Genomic DNA, 18,145 nt, shown 5'->3' with positions numbered 1-18,145 from the left:
AGGATTCTGGTGAGATAAGAATTAATCAGCACGTTTAACCCTCATAGCTACCACACTGCCTGCTGACCACAAAGAAATCACACAATGCTGAATAATTCAGGATTTTAGTTTTAGATATTTTTGAAAAATTCAATTAGACAATGAATATTCATATGTTTTTGGCTATTACCATCTCCGTCTTTGTCAATCATCTTGAATACTGCTTCTAATGCGTTTTTGTTTTTGTACAAAGCTTCAAGTAAAGTATGTCCATCCTAAAAATACAAATGTTTCCCCCATGAGTGTTTTCAACAAATGACAATTTCAACAAATTATACAGTATTAAATGAGTAATCTCAAGAAACTGAATTGATGATATAAAACTTTCATTTACATCAAAATAAATAAATAAATAAAATTAAATAAATTGACTACTGCGACTACTGCGAATTTTTTAGTTTTGCTTATCGCTTTTGCTAAATTTTTCGTTTTTTTTTTTATTTCGAATCACTTTTGTTTTCCAGATGCAAGTCTGATGAATTTTGAGCGCGTAAGCGTTTGAAGCACTTAGACTTTTACCACACTTTTATATCAAGTAAATTATGCTGTAATTTATTAAAGTGTAACAATTTGATGACTAGATTGATTTAGTTCTCATGAACTAAAAATAGAAAACTTTAGTTACAGATCTATCACAAAGCAACTGCAAAACTTCCACTTTAAAGATACAAAATCATTCTTATAAACTTCACATTTAGATATTAGAGATGAACAGAACGGAAAAGAGTGAAAACTGGCAAAAAAATCACGTCATTCTAGCTTGTTTGAAGGGAAAAAACTTTCAGTCACATTAATGTGACCATCTGTCCAGAATAACCAACTTTCGCAGAACGGACAATTAGGTTCTTGAATGTGTTCTGTTCACTAGAATGTTGAGCTTAACTGCACCAGGTTACGCGGTTGAGGATTCATGGCACGTACCATTCGACTTCAACGAGTGTTACGCATGATCATGAGTGTGTATTTCGATTGTTGAATGGTTATTTGTTTTGTATTGTATCAATGTATGTACATATCAAATTTCACTAAAGTCTGTCCAGTAGTTCTAGAGATAATTGACCAAGTCTGCAAATTCTCTTTATTTCTTACTCCAGTATAGTTTTAAAAAAAATTGAACAATTTCTTATATCAATTTAAAGAACATAATTTTGCGTTTCAAAATTCAAAAGTTCAGCGAAATCGGTCAAGTTGTTACTGATCGGCCGAATTGTTCCGAATTTTAAAACAGTCGCATTTTTTTGGCATCTATGGAATACTATGCAACTTTTGAGGATTTTGAAAAATACTTCCTTCAGTGGTATTAAAACTGAAAAATATTTATTAAGCTTTTATCAGAATTAAGAACATGACTGATTCTTTCTTCTTTATTTAAACAAAACTGGGTGCCTAGGCCGCTCAGCGGCCGAGCATGACTGTTTGCCTATTTGACCGTTTATATATTTGTTTAAATTACTAGTATGTCGTGGTGGACAAAACTTCCATTTCAAATGCTTTAAAATATTGATACATAACCTTTGTCATCACTAAGCAAAATATAGTTTTAATCTATCGAAATTTCGTAGTAGATGGAAAGCTTGATATATAGTTGAGATATCAATAAAAATAATAATTTTAGTTTTGTGACATTAATTAAGGAAAGAAGATTTTTATTTTCCATCACCTATTTTAATCAATGCAAACCTTGCATGAGTAAAAACGATAAAATTTCTAGAGCCTTTAATCCTGTTTTTTCAAATTTGGCTTACAGTTTCACATTTTAAAATTCTCCAAAAGAATTTGCAGCTAAAAAAGCTGTTTCTAAGAAGTTAGTTAAGCCTATTTTTCACTTTATGTTGCCCAACTCTTGTATGATTTTTGTTTTTTGTTCGAACTTTTTAATTTCTCCAGACTAGTGATGTGTAGAGTAGAAATAAAACTTTTTACTGAAGAAAATTAAAAAAAAAATATTCAGAAAAAATTAAATTCTTTTAACGTATATTTACTTCAATAAGTCCTTCTGTATAAGTGTGATAGTCTTCCATTGTAGTAGTATATTCTACTTGTCCTGTTTCTTTGTCATACTTTGCCAGTTTGTGACAAAGTAATCTCCAAGGAAGTCCTAAGCCAATTGCACTTTCCATAGCATCACTCCAGTCAGCTAATGAAATGGTTGCTTTCGAAGAAAAATATTAAAAATGTTTTAGAATACACGAAAGAAATGCAAAATAATTCATCAAAAGAAACTTATAATAATAAAGATAATAAAACCAATCATAATAAAAAAAATAATATAACAAGCATTTTAGTTTAAAGTAAATATAGGGGTTGCTCTTTTGAAACGTGTGTCAGAAATATTTACAGTTAAAATAAAGCATGGCAGAGTGATTAACCAATATCCATGCTGTATATAGCGTTACCATTAACCGATTAATCGGGGGAGAAATCAGAATATATAGCCAGTTTTCGAGAGAGCACTATAAGTGAAGACGAAAAAGAACAAAAACTTTTCCTAAAGACATTTAATTTCGAGAAAAATATCTGCGACTACCAAGATTTTTTTTACAACAATAAGATATATGTAAAACTGCTTCTTTCCCGAAATATGATGAGAAATTCATGAATAGTTAATAGAAAAAAATACTCTCATTTCAGTGAAATGTTTTTTTCCGTCTCACTTTCAGCCCTGGAGCAATGAAAATGCTAAACATGGAAGCGAGCAGAACAGCGCAGTGAGTTTTTGTGGTTATTTTTTAAATAACCGTTGTTGAACAGCCGACCCGATTGAGGGTTTACGATTACTAATGCTCAACTCCGTGACCTTGTCATACTGAACCCAATTAACCTGGATCAAATATTCGGAGAAATTTGCCCTCATAGAGGACTTTTTTATGGAACTAACTCCCATTTGCGCTACAAGGAGAGGAAAACTAAGCAAATCTCCCATGGTTAGTCTGACAGCAAGGGGACTCTAATGCATGATTCGTATCCCATTGAGGATATTTCACGTCAGTACTGTGGTCCGTGCCAGCCGGTGCGAAATTCGTATCGACCAGCTATCGCTGGGATTCGAACTCGGTTCACCCTATTGGCAGGCGAACGCTCTATAATCTGAGAGCGTTTTGTGGTCATTTTTCGTCGAATGGAAGAATTTGGCCAAGCATCCATTCATCGTTTTTGCTGATATTGTTCAGGATGAAAAGAATGGGGAGCAATACTAGATTTTCCGAGACAATCCTAAACGAATCCATTGCTGCTTGCTGTTGATAAAAGACCAGCAAATTTCAATATTTTTCTAACATTTCAATTATTCGGAATTCAATGCTAAAAGCAGGAAAAGTTGGCAACTATGCGTAAGTATTACATAGATATTTCTTTTTTGAAATACTTACAAACCATAGCTTTATTCCGCTTATTGAATTCTCCCATTAAAGTAAATCTTTTTGATGATATGTGCTTCTTTAGTTCTCTCAGAGCTGATCTTTCCATTATTCCTTGCCTAAAAGAAAATAATTTATCATTAACTTTCTTATACATGGAGTACCCAGGATTAAAATACATCACCGGGTGAAAGAAATATTGGACTAACTTCTTTCTTAAAATAAGATGATTACATAACTCATTATTTCTCATTTACAAATTACTAAATAATGCAAAAAGTACATTTTTGAAAAGAAAGCGGCTGAACGTATATGTTTTTAACTAAGAAGCCTTTAACAATGGCTTAAATTCAGTAATGAATTTAGATCCAAACGTAAGCTAAGGCATTTAGCATTAATACCTGGAGTTGAATTGAGGATAATGCAGAGGATCTTGCTTTTCGCCTTTATCCTCTGTGCAGTGAGAGAGTTGAGGATGATGAGTTGAGTTCATGATAAGTAGATAGGTACTTTATTTACGTCACAATAGAGCTGCGCAATGGGCTATTGGCGACCGTCTGGGAAACATCCCTGAGGATGATCCGAAGACATGCCATCGCAATTTTGAGCCTCTGCAGAGGGGATGGCTCTCCTGCTTTGGTAGCCCGACGATCTGAGCGTGAGTCGAGCACATTAAGGTAGAACAGTTTAAGAAGGACCGATACCAAGCACCCTCGGTACCTACGCAGGCTAATCAAAGTGGTCACCCATCCACTTGCTGACCGCAAGCCAATGATGCTTGACTTCGGTGTTCTACTAGAAATCGTGTCTTTAAGATCAGTCCACTGCGGGACTTGAGTTGATGATGATGGTGAAGAGAAAATACAAGATGATCGTGGTGAAAAAACTTTCAACTAATTCGATGCAAAATTTTTTACAAGTGGTTCCAACACTTTTGGAGAGGTTGAGTTGATAATGAAAATGTGAAGATACAAAATGATAGTGAAGAAGGGGTTTAAACTGATTCGATGCAAAGTTTGCAGTTTTCCGAGAATTCAAAAGCAAAAGTTTGTGATTCCAAGACTTTTGAGAAACCAGACACCCGTAAGTGCACACTCTTTCCCCGAGGCTATCAGGGTGGTTTCGCTGTTCCAAATTTTAAAATTGGATGGATTGACGTATATGTAAGGTTTGTAGATTGGGAACCAGAATCATTTAGTTAAACTCAAAAAGAATATGAAGTTTTGAAAGAGATTTTCGTGTTAGTCAAACCTGAGGAGAGAAAACTCCGATTAAGGAGTGCAATGCTTGACGATAAAGATTGAACTTTTTGCACTCAAAGAGAAGATGGTTCACAGATTCGGGGGAATAACAATGATCACACAAAGGGGAGTCCACGAGTCTGATTTTGTTCCAAATTACATAATGTAAAATGTAAGGAACTAATTAGTAATGTGCAATATTTCTATCCATAGGTTACCATTGAATTTTTAATCCCTCTGCTGAATCCCTTAAAATTTGTTGCGATAGTTTTGAGACACCTTTTATGCATTTGGTGGGCGAAATCAAACTCTTTTAAATAAAATAGTTATAAGTTAAAAATTATCAAAAATATTTATAACATAAATTTTGCTACCAGTGCAAAAACAGGAAGAAATTTCCCGACAAAAGAGAGGTCATCAATTATGTACCACCTTTTTTATTTTAGGCCACATGAATCCAGTATGCAAATTTTTAAGCATTTTTCGAAGGATTTTTTTTAAGTTGTAATAAATTAATGATTAAATTGAGATAAGCACGAGTATTATATATATATATATATATATATATATATATATATATATATATATATATATATATATATATATATATATATATATATATATATATATATATAATCAATACTCAGAAATAACACAGCATCTTCTTCTTTAGTTATGCTAGCCGTGCACCCTTTCCCATCCATCGTGAATTATTTAGCATTGTGTGAGTTCTTTGTGGTCAGCAGGCAGTGTGGTAGCTATGAGGGGGATTCAAGCACTTTGCTTGAATAAATAAAAATAATAAAAATAAAACAAAGCAGCTTACTTTTAAACTAAGCTCACCGGACCAAAAATTAGTCACCCTAGTGCGCAAGCATCGATGAATCGTTAGATTTCGTTAGATGACGCAGTGGTCAAGTGACGTGCTCAACTGCGTGCACATTGCTTCAACGTGATCAAAGGCAAATAGTTATCAGTGAGATATTTTTATTTGAAGCCGAAACTGCGGGTAAATATGGATAGGTGTAAGGATGTGATGGCAAAAAGAGGCAGAAAGAGGGCAAAAAGAGACAAATTTGATTGGCTGTGCCCATGGCCATACGGTGAATGAAGTTGTTGGATTTGTTGGTATTTCGATACGGACTGTTCAACGTGTCTACAAGCAGTGGTTACAAAAGACGACATCAGGATAGTGGTTGAAAAAAGATCCTCCGTGAAAAGAACCACAGACGAGTTTCACGACTTATCAATCAAAATCTCTTCCAAACCCGACAGGAATTGCTTCAGTTAGTAAATGGAGGTCCATCACAACCTGTTAGTGAAAGAACATTGCGACGGGAGCTGCATTCAATGAACATTTGGAGTCGAACATTTCGTAAGAGGTCATTGCTCACAAAGGTACTTAAAGCTGCGCAGCCTCAGTGGGCTAGAAGTCACCGAACGTAGACAGTTGCTGACTGGAGGAATGTAATGTGGTCTGACAAGTCACGTTTTTGCCTTTATTCAAATGCCGCACGTCGTCGAGGGCTGCGAAGAGCAGATGAAAAATTTCATCCTGACTGTGTGCAAGGTCAGGCTCAAGCCGAAGGTGGATCTGTCAGGTTTTGGGGGCGTTTTTCTTATTATGGATTGAGCCTTCTCACTTAGGTGGCCACTAACATGAACCAACATGTTAATTTTAACATTCTGGAGGATTAGATGTCGCTTTTCAGTCAACATCTTTATGAAGAGTGTGTTGTCGATACCCCTATTTCTCAAGATGACAACAGCAAAGATCATCTGGCTGGAAGACTATGTAACTGGTTTTATGATAATTCAGACACTCAATTACATCTCGACTGGCCTGCAAAATCACCTGACTTGAACCCCATTGAAAATTTGTGGGACATGTTGGAACAACGGGCGAAACGCTGAAATCAGCATCCTCGCAATTTTGTGCGTTTGCGTGATCAAATCCTCAGCAAGTGTCTTATACTGGATTCGAAGTACCTGAAAAAACCTTGTGGACTCACTTTCTAGCAGAATCCAGGCGGTTATGAAATCCAGAGGCGGTGTCACACGGTATTAAATTATGCTTCTCATGATTTCTCTAAGGGTGACTAATTTTTTGTCCGGTGTGCTTATATGTGGCTATAGAACTGGATGCAGGTTGATGGCCTACGTGGGGAAACGCTTGATAGATCTTTCAATAGTGTTGTTGTTGAATCTGATGCTATAGGTGGATCTGTGATTAAGAAATTTGTTGAGGCTCTTTTTTATTTTGATGATTGTGATGTAAGGCGTCGGATGTAAAGTGAGCAGCTATTAGTCTGAATTTTATATCTTTCATGTAGTTTTCAAAGTTGAATATCTGGTAGTTTTCAAAGTTGAATATATCACCATATTGCATTTTATGGTCTGGTCAAAGAAATCTGCATTTAATTTGTGAATATATTGTGATAAGGTCGGGATCTTGAGGTCTTTGTGAATACTTGTATTTATGATGAAAATCATCAGTGTATAAAATATATAGAATCCGTCCAAGTATGCTGCCCTGAGGTACTCCAGCTGTGATATTTCTTTTTGATGATTTGCAATTTTGAATGGATACTTGGAAGGTTCTGTCTGAAAGATAGCAGGAAAGTAATTTGATGAGACCGGGTGGAAAATTAATTTAAATATTGTACCAGTATGCCAGACTTTATCGAGAAAATAACACAGCATGAATATCAAGTCATTTATAAATAGTTTTAAATTATTTATATTTCCTGGTAGTCAAAACAAATTCATATCAATTCATTTTCAACATACTGCAGACACTCAAACTTTATAACGAATTCTCCGTAGTTTTAGAAAATATTTTTCCTAATGGTAGCAAGGGTGCAATTCGTTTATATTTTTAAAAATTAGAATTAAAAGAATTTTGTCCACCTCTAACCACAATCAATTTGAGCAGCTTCATTTAAGGTCACGCAGACAAATGCTTAAGTTTTTAAGATCTTTCTTAAAAAATCTGCTTGTATCAAAAATATCCGCTTTAGTTCATTACCACTTAAAAAAAAAATCGCAACAGCCTCAAATAGTTGGAGTCTCTGCATATTATAACGTATATACGTAATAAAAATAGGAAAGCACTTCAATACTATGTATAGTTTGTCTAAAGTAAGTCCCCTAGCCATTTGTTTGGACCCGTGGTGGTGACTATGATATCGAGGCATGACTATTTTCAGTAGGGGTGTTGGGTCACTGTTTAGGACAGGTTTTGGCTCGAGTCGGCGAGAGAAAGGGAATATTTTTCTTCTGTCTATTGTGTTAGCTCTAGAGTGAAGAGAAGCTATCCTCCCTAAAATGCGCTATTCTTGTTCCAAAAGCAGCAGACGATCTCAGACTTCGGGGCGGGGGAAGTTCTTACAGTAGATAAACTATAAATAATCTTTCTTATTGTAGCAAATGCTTTGGAAGATCATGTTTGAAGCTTTTACAAATGGGGACACTTTTACCCATGCAGAATTTTCATCCACCAAGATGAGCATCGGAAGTTAAAAGCTTCTTTCCATTTTCAATATTACTATAATTGAAAAAGCATTCTAATGTAAATGTTGCAATCCTATAGGATGATTTCAAAATTGATGGTATTAAAACTGGAGAAAAGTTATTACTTCCTTTCCTCATTTTGGTAGATCTTAACTTTTCATGGGTAAGTATGACACCATTTCTAAAAAGATTCAAGCGTGATCCTTCAATTTAGCCAAGAGGTTTGTCATCTGTCAAAACATTTGTTGTTAAAAGAAATATTATTTACATAGAGATGGTATAAAAGTGTTTCCATATTTTTGTCCAATCCCCTGAAAATCTATTACAAAAAGAGTAAAATTTCTGCATCTATACTGTATGAATAATATGTTTATAAACAACATTAGAAATGAATTTTTTGGCTACTATTTGAAGGAATGAAGTAAAAGAAAATTTACCTTTGTCTTAATGAAGCATGTCTAGCCCGCTTGTTGCTAACATATAATACCGGTTGAGGAATCAGTTCTGGACCGATTAATTTTATATAAGCTCCTCTATTACTTCCAGTATCATAATAGTTTGAAGCAGAAAATACAGTTAGAACCTGAAAAATAAGTTTTTGGTTTGAATAACAACTGATGGAATTATTGAAACAATTGCCATCAAAACAATGAATAAATGAAAAGAAAGCTTGAGTTAATGTAGGGTCAAGTGTAGTTGAGAGTTCTTCTTTTAGGTTTTTGGGCATTACTATTTTATTTATTTATTCATTTGTTTTAAGAAAAACTTTCAATAAAACTTATCCACATTTTTCATAATACGAAGGTCAATCGAAAGTTAATATGATACAAAAATTAAAGCTTTCATTGCTATTATTTTATTATAGATTCTAGGAGGAAAAAAAAATTAGAAAATGCTATAATTATTTACATGCCGGAATCACATTTTGAAAAATGAGAAGAGCTTTTTTGATAAAAAAATGGTAAGCACATTTTTGATTAAATTAAGAGGTTGTTATATTTATTTATTTTAAATTCGCTTTAAAGACCAACAGAACCAAAAATAGGTTTAATGAAATCATTAGAAATATATTAAAAAAAACAGGGACCATGAAATAATTTAGATATCAATCATTATCTATAGTTTGAAGTTTAAATATGGCACCAGGTTTGAAGATATTGATCATAAATAACTCATTTCTTGCCAAAAAACCTTTCACATGCTTAGAAAAAGAGCCATTTTGTAATGACGTGAAAGTTCCTTTAATGAAAAGTCGTAACTTAAACTAAATGGATAAGTGTAATCTATCACTTCAATTTTAAATAAAAATTCGCCTAATTTTGTATTAAAAAAAAGAGATTTATATTGTTATGAGTTGACTAAGCAGGTTTATTTATTTATTATTACCTTCTTTGATTTTGCATGTGTGGCGAATGAAATTATCGCCAAGTCAGCTCTCAAAATAATAAAACCTTAGAGCAGAGCGACCAGATAATCAGAATGTCTTTTCTAGATTGGCCATGTGCATGGAAAGGCAAATAATAAAGAATTGTTTTCTTCGAAGATTGTGTCATTTATGAAAGAGCAAGATGCTCAGAGATTATTTCATTTAGATAATGATTTAATTTTTTATAATGGTGACCACTCGAACTTAGAATGCGTAAAATTGAAATCAAAAGTGAAATTACGCGTCACTCCGAAACAATGGGAAAATCTACTTTCAAAAAGACTATTCATTGCTCATACTCAAAAAAACCTACTTATAGCTGCATCTGAAATTCACATGAGTGCTTCTTGATCATTATTTGTTTGATCAAATTAATTTTAATGCAAAAATGTATTTTAGAGAACTGAATTGTTCTGAAAGTAATTATACTGTTCTAAATATTAAGTAATGTGTTCTGAATGGTTGAGAATGTTTATTCATTCATTTATTTATTTTTTCAAATTTGCAAAAGAATATTTTATTTTACTTGGATAATTTTATTTACTTTCATTTACTTACTTTAATTTTATTTACTTTAATAATTGTTATCAGGCCGAATGCAGTGCGATCTGGTAAACGTCTCCGGAATTTATTGGAATCTGATGATAGGTTTTAAAAAATTCAATTCGACTAAATATCTTAGAATGAGTCATGGTGGCTCAGGGGATAGAGCGTTCACCTTCCAATGAGGTGAACCGGGTTTGAATCCCAGCGATGGTTGGTCAAAGCGTATTCCGTTCTCGGCTCGCACCGACCACAGTGTTGACTTAAAATATCCTTACTAGTAGATGGATCATGGGTTAGAGTCCCCTTGCTGTCGGGCCAACCGTGGAAGGTTTTCGTGGTTTTCCTCTCCATGTAACGCAAATACGGGTTAGTTCCACCAAAAAGTCTTCCACGCAGGCGAATTTCCCCAACACTTGATATCTGAAGTTTCCTCGTCTTCTGGATTGGGTTCAAAATTACAAGGCTAAGGAGTTGGACGCAATTAGCCGTAAACCCAAAATTGGGTCGGCTGTTTAGCGACGATTATAAAATAAAATATCTATAAGCAGAAGTTTTGAAGTTTCTTAAAAATATTTATACACAAAAATAGGTATTTTCGAAATTTGGCATTTGGTTGTCCTTCCATTGGACAGCCGATCGCAGTTTGAATCGGGTATGTTCCGAGAATTTTGAAGTTTACTGGGGACCAGAAAAATTCGGACTACAGCCTATCATCATCCGATTTTAAACAGAATTGTGGAACGTTTTCCCAGACATCTAAAGTTCGCACTTAAAACTCACGAAAATGACAGATGGCATGAAACAATTCCAATAGTTATACAGGGAATAAGAACTGCCATCAAAGAAGATTTAAATTTTTCTTCTGCTGAACTCGTATAGAAATCTCCATTACACTTACCATGGGACATGTTTGAAAACACAAAAACATCTAGTCATAAATTCATTTCGCAATTACGAAGTCATAAGCAACAATTGACACCGACTGCCACAAAAGTACATTGCGAAGAAAAATACTATGCGCATTTAATTTAAAAACTTGCTTCCTTGTTCATCTTCTGGCCGATGGCGTTCAATCACCATTACTCTGGTCCACAGAAAATATTCAAAAAAAGAGAAAAAATCATTTATATTGAACTGAATGATTGAAAAACAATGGTTTTTGACTGAAACTCGCCTTTTATTTAAAAGATACTGTTCTAAAAGAAGAAATCAAAAACAGTTATACCAACGGACGCAAACACGCTTGCCAAACAATAAGTTGTTGCACGCACAAAATCTGTCAGACATGACAGATTTCCAAAAAAATTAGAAACATTCATAGCCAATTAATTCATTAAAGATTTGTTTATGAAATTGTGTATGTTTATATTTAGTTTTGAAAAATTTCATTTAATAATTTTTGTTATATTCACGGTATCTCCTACGATTATATTAATTATTTTTTGCATTTCTTGTGTAATTCTTTTAACTTATTCTAATATAATGGTTATATCGTTTCTTCGGGTACCCAAAGTCACTGAGAGGGATATTCTGTGGCGAATGAAATTATCGCCAAGTAGGCATTAAAAATAATGCAACGCTATAATTCTGAACGACTAGATCAGTGTTTCCCAAACTTATGACTTTAGTGTACCCTTCCCAAATTTCTTTATCTCTGCGTACCACTAATAAAAAAATGAATGTATTTTTTACTGTAAAAAAATTGCACAAAAGTTAAAAATCACAACTGGCTGTTGACACCACTGATTATTAACTGTTAACTCTACAAAAAATAGCCAATAGAAAAATACTTAATCGTAAATTTTCATGGCTAGCTTTTATTTTAACTAAATTTTTTTGAAACTTTCGTTTGTTGCAAGATTTTTCGCATAAGAACGCGTACCCCGGCTAAACTGTTCCCGTACCCCTGGGGGTACGCGTCCCACACTTTGGGAAACACTGGACTAGATGATCAGAATGCAAGGGAATGAAAATGATAAGGATTTATTTTCTTTGAAGATTACGTCGTTTATGAAGGAACAAAATGCTAAATAATTATTTGATTTAGATAATGATTTAATTTTCTATACATACATAAAAGTTCTACCGCAGACCCTCCAGTGGCAGTGAATTATAGCAGAACATTTTTAAACAAATAAAATTAATATAAAATTTTTATTTAACTTCAGGCTATAACTATTCGTCAATCAATCCATTTATATATCTCTTTAAATTATTAATATGAACAAAATTCTTAGCCGACCAGGTGGTCGAGTGGTCTGTGTACCTGAATGTGAAGTTAGTGACTGCTGGTTCGAATCCCTCTCATGGCATGGATGTTTCCCTCCTTGTGTATTGTTCTCTGTTGTGTGAATGTATCCCACCCTATGAACGGGTATATGTGGCAGTGTGACGTGGGTAATGTTGTTTGCCTCCGTAACTTAGGTAACGTTAGCCTACTGGGTAACGTTAAATGAGCAACACTTCCAGCATCCTCCGAGGAGAAGAACGAAAGTTCAGTGCCTGACGTTAAAAAAAAAATTCTTTTAATTCGAAATTATTAATATATTTATACATAACCTTCGCTATCATCAGAAAAAATATTTCCTAAGACTACGGAAATTCGGCAGTATTTAGAGAGAAGTGCTCAGATGTGTTTAGTGATTTTTGCGTGCTTTTTATGTTGCTTTAAAAGAATAAAATCGAATTACTTGACCATTGTGAGAATATTCATAACCATCAGACTTGCATTGATGTGATCGAATTAACATTTTAAAATGGTGACGCTCTAAGAAAGCTTGCGTTACTTCAGGTCCAAAAAAACATCCACCTCCTCTGTATGTATTATGATAACATCCAGGTTGAGGTCTTGGATCACTCCAAAGTAGATCAACAATCTGGAAAATATCCTAAATAAGTAAATTAGCATTAAGTAACAGTAAATTACTATAATAAAACATTTAAGGATTGATTAGGGAAAGAAATACATTTTTTGGATATTTATGTCATTACACACAATTACCGAATAACACACCAATTAAGGTTCATAGATTAAATTTTTTTTTTAAAAATTCAGATATTATGACACAAATGATTCGATTTGAAACTAAAGTAAATTAATATGTTTCTAAGAAAAGGATGACTGGACTCATTAAAGCGGATTTAAAAACAATCAGGGTATTTGTATTGAAAGAGCTACCAACACTGTCAACCTTCATCTATCAGAAGGTACGCAAGTTAGAATCGAGTTAACATGTCTTATATACTAATGAACTTGAATTTAATAGTTTTAGTGGGCTACAGTAATCCCCCATCAGGATTTTATCTTTGATAGAATTTGATGAATGGATACCACCAGTTGATTCATTTCTGTTTTGAGAGAGGCCGGGAGAGCTGTATTAAGATCACCGATCTTGGTGTGCTTGCTTGAGAGGCTGTTAAGGTGACGGTTGTTGCTCTTGTGTTGCTATTAGCAGTCAAGTGTGTAAAGGCCCCCGTTGTATCCAATCGAGACTGAGTATCAACAGAGCGAGGAGGACAATGTCACAGTCACAAATTGCAAGTTCACTGCTTAACATCCATCAAACTAGGCGTGTTCACATCGAAGTGGGAGTTTCTGTAGAGGTAGGCGTGTTCAAATCGAATTTAGTTGTAGTGGTAGCTTCACTACATATTAAACTGGTTAGATCTTCCGACAAAGAGAAATGCGCAGATAAACCGTGGAAAAGGCTGCCCCGGTTTGTAATGCTAATGATGATGAAATAAATTTTAAACTACTGTTGCCTTAAAACTTTATTAAGTAATTCAAGAAAAAAATGTAGAAAAATTAATCTTGAGATTTTTTGGGTTTAGGTAAACCTTTTTTGCTACAATTCGTAAATGGTAAGTAGATTTGTAGCGGAAATAGGGATAATGGAGATGTTGGTGAATGGAGATAATGGTAGGATGTGTAACCTTAATCATGGAGGTTTTTGAGTCATTTTTTTTATCATTTTGAACGAAGTCAGATTTGGGCAGCATTTATTTCCTGGTATTCATCGATCTAAGGTTGGGAAGTCTACTCATTTAGTAGGAGTTGGTTTCATCACGCGGTATCCGACGATACTGGGAGAAGCAATCCTGAGAAAATTTTTATTTCACAGCAATCTTAATTTCTAACGTTAAATAAATTTGATAGAGTAAAGTATTTTTAATTGTCATTTTAAGTTATCTCTAGTAATATTTAGGATCAATATTTTTATGTGATCGGAAATTCTCTCCAGTTACTAATTTTGTAGTTTTAAGGAAAATAATTTAAAATAGAAAATTCTAAAACAGAAATGTACATTTCTCATTTATTTTTGGGGAATAGCAGTAAATGAAATGACACTACAATTTTGAATAGCGAATTCTTTATTTATTAACTTTTTTAATTCTATAATTTAACGTTTCCATATAAAGAATTTATATTGTTTTTATTTTTATTTTAGAAAAAAACACTTCGAATTATTTGTTATTAAAAAGAAGTGAAAATACACATTAAAATTATTAAAATGACTTTGTTTATAGCGCCAACCAGCCTGTATAGGGGTCAGGGAACTGACCCTGCATCAGAAAGGTTCTAGGTTTGAATCCCGGGAAAGGCATGGATGTTCTTTCATTCTCTGTACTATCTATCCTTACTGTGGGCTCAACGTTGGTATGGTGCCCCTGAAAGAGTGGCCAACAAATCCGGCCTTCAGATGCTTGTATGACGGAAGGTCATTCTCTATGTGGGCATTGGAAAAAAGAACTTAGTTTTTAGCTGAACCCATCATATAATTCCTTCTCTTATCACTAGTACCCTATCCAATCACTATATTAAAAAAAAATTCTTTCTGTACTTAAATCAGAATTATAATACATCCAAAATTATTAAATTCTAAGAAAATAGTAAAACACAAACTAAAACAATGTAAAAAATCTGCAGTAAAGATATGTTTAACAGTATTGGATTTGACAACTTAAAAATGCTTTTCAAAAATAAAAATCATTAATGCAAAATGTATTATATAATAATGTATTATTTACAAAAATTATTATTAAGATTTTTTTCTGTGAAATATATATCGTATATATTAAAAAATATGATATATTTTTTACAATAATGAAGAAGCCTGATTTAAATTATTTTATTAATGAAAAAATTTTATTTATTAAAAATTTCCTTTTTTCCAATACAATGATTAAAAATTAGATATAAATTAGAGACTTATCTGGATTGCTTGATTAGGTCATACCTCATTTACATTTTTAAAAAATTTAAGAAAAAGTACTCAGCACATACTTTGCTTTTAAAAATGAACGTTGCAAGCATTCATAATTTATCTACAAGGTACAAAATTAAATTAAATTTCATCATCACAACTACCACTAGTAGTAGCGCGGAGTGTCAGAATCAGAATTGACGAAAAAAGAAATATTTTCCTCAACTCTTCAACAATTCCGTCAGTTTTCTAACAATTTTTTTCTATGTTTTCAACATGAGATAGAAAGATATCGAATAGCAATGCTATATCTTAACGTATATCAGTATGTCCTAGTATAACTCAATATATCTTAAATATATGAGATAAAAGAGCAATTGCTTTTTCTATCTCTCATTTCCAATATTTTGTATGACTTCTGCCGCAGAATTCTGAAGACGTTTTGAACTCATATCGTCACATTTCTTTCTCTATCAGCCCAAATTAATTCCATAGGATTTAAATCACAATACTATAAGGGGAGTCGTAAAATATCATGCCCGTGTTCTTTTAAAAGTTCATCAATGTAATATTTGTTTTCGACGGGTGCATTTGAAGTACTTTTTGTTGAATTTTTTTCTTTTTGTTTACGTTGAATTTGATTTTTTTTAACCAGGCAGAACTTTCAGTTGGTACAGAATTCTATACTTTTGTATGGTAAGCTGCATTATCCATAATGATGACTGAATTCGGAGGAAAATTTGGCAAAAGTTTCTCAATTATCCATTTTTCAAAGTTCATCTGACCATGGTAACCTCCTGAAGCAGATCCTACTTCAAATATCAAGTCGTCATTCGAAATGTCGTTTATACTGATTATCGTGTTCTGCAGATTCATCGCAAGCTTCTTGATGATACTATACGATTTACAGATAAATCTTTAGCGAACTCTGTTATTTTTGTTTCAAAAACAGAGAGCCAGCTAACACAAGATCTTCTAGTTAGTGCACATGCGCGTAAGTTTGGTAGAGTCCATTTGTTCTAAGGTAATGTAATTATTAAGAAGCGACGTTATTCACTTCCGTTATACCATCTTTACAGCAGCATTGCCACTATTAAGGTTCCAACAATCATACATAAAAAATACAAATATTAAAATTAAAGGTTATTTTATTTTATGTCTTTAGACAAAATTAGGGTTTTTAATTTTTAACAAATAAAAACTAAATAGAGTTTTTAATTTCTTACTTCTTTCCATTCCACTGGTTCATAAGCTAATTGACCTTCACTGACTGGCGGTCTCAAAACAGTGAAAAACTGAAAATTAATAAAAATGATGTAGTTACAATAATAGTTTGCTGAATATTTTATTTTACCCATAAATAGCCGAAACTTTCGTACACATTCACCTACTTATTTCAAAAAGATGAAAATTGACAGCTAATTCTTTTTCGATTTCTTAAAATTTCTTTCTGCAAAACATTCGTATTTATAATAATAGGTTGCAGAATATTTTATTTAACCCACAAATAGCTGAAACTCTCTTTCCCAATCACCTGTTTATATTAAAAAGATAAAAAATTGATAACTAATTCTTTTTTAATATCTTGAAATTTATTTCGACGAAACATTCGTGTTCTCTAAATATTTACTTAATGGTATCATGCATTTATTTCAAATAAATAAAAAGTGGTGGTAAACTTTGCTGCTATTAGTCTATTTCGAAGAAAAAAGATCATGCATTGATAACTACCACATCATGAAAATATTCATGTAGTTTTATACTAAACTTTATGTAGTATTAAACTAATCGACTAAATAAAAGAATAAAAAGCAATCATATTTAATGTAATCTTAATCTTTCTACCTGTTTTTAATTTGGCTGTCCTCTTAGTCTGATATATGAATAAATTATATTTCAATGGGTTAATAATATTATCTTTTGAATTTAGGCAGTTTTTTGCGTTCTTATAACATTACCAAACGAAAAATTTAAATTTTCAAATAACAACTTTAAAAAAGTTATAACAAACGAAACTATTTTTTCCTTATGGGAATTTTTTACCGATATTTTTCAAATATCTCAGCTGTAAATTTTTTGCTAATTATCTAACTCTGACTTTCGAATTAATCTACAAGAGCATACATTTATCGCATACTTTGAATGAGTTATTAATTCTATTTTATTTTAATAACAAGATGCAAAATTACGCTACAGATAAAAAATCCAATTACAATGATGTTAAATGAGCCAAAAAATAGTAAATATTATATAATATACTAGGACATAATTTTTGAAAAACATCAAAAGACATATTAAAAATATTAAGGGTTTTAGAAGTCCATCTATATAAATCTGAATAAAGGAAAAAATATTTATGTAATTATATTTACTAAATGAGCTTACAAATATTTTTTTCATTTGCCACATGATGACATTTTAAAGAAAACTAAATCATACTGAAAATACAGGATGCCATCTTCAACGCTTTTTGAGAAATACTATTTAGAACAGTTGACAATCAAAAGCAAAAGCTTTAAAAATTTGTGTTGATTTTGCCAACATTTTAAGAGTTTGCTTTCCAATGAGGTGAACCGGGTCCGAATCCCAGCGATGGCTGGGATACGAAATCCACATCTGCTTTGCACCGACCACAGTGTTGACGTGAAATATCCTCAGTGTGAGACAGATTATGGGTTAAAGTCCCCTTGGCGTCAGGCTAACCGTGGGAGGTTCTCATGGTCTTCCTCTCCATGTAACGCAAATACGGGTTAGTTCCGTCAAAAAGTCTTCCATGAAAGCAAATTTCTCCCAATACTTGATCCAGGAATCCCATCCTCT

General features: G+C 32.9%; 1 protein-coding gene across 1 annotated transcript in view; it reads right to left on the bottom strand.

The window, feature by feature from the left end:
* rdgC (retinal degeneration C) overlaps positions 1 to 18,145 on the bottom strand; it is a 68,762-nt gene that overhangs the window by 2,708 nt on the left and 47,909 nt on the right. Inside the window, exons 10-15 of the mRNA XM_071188287.2 lie at positions 16,552 to 16,620; positions 12,812 to 12,997; positions 8,587 to 8,732; positions 3,408 to 3,514; positions 2,022 to 2,191; positions 170 to 254 (exon numbers count right to left, since the gene is read on the bottom strand). Of these exons, the coding sequence (XP_071044388.1) occupies positions 170 to 254; positions 2,022 to 2,191; positions 3,408 to 3,514; positions 8,587 to 8,732; positions 12,812 to 12,997; positions 16,552 to 16,620 (763 nt within the window). The remainder of the gene's footprint in view (positions 1 to 169; positions 255 to 2,021; positions 2,192 to 3,407; positions 3,515 to 8,586; positions 8,733 to 12,811; positions 12,998 to 16,551; positions 16,621 to 18,145) is intronic.

The sequence above is a fragment of the Parasteatoda tepidariorum genome, chromosome 12 (genome assembly GCF_982258835.1).
Source record: "Parasteatoda tepidariorum strain Cologne lab strain chromosome 12, Ptep-v5.0, whole genome shotgun sequence".
NCBI lineage: Eukaryota > Metazoa > Arthropoda > Arachnida > Araneae > Theridiidae > Parasteatoda > Parasteatoda tepidariorum.
This window is presented reverse-complemented; position numbering and strand designations above follow the sequence as displayed.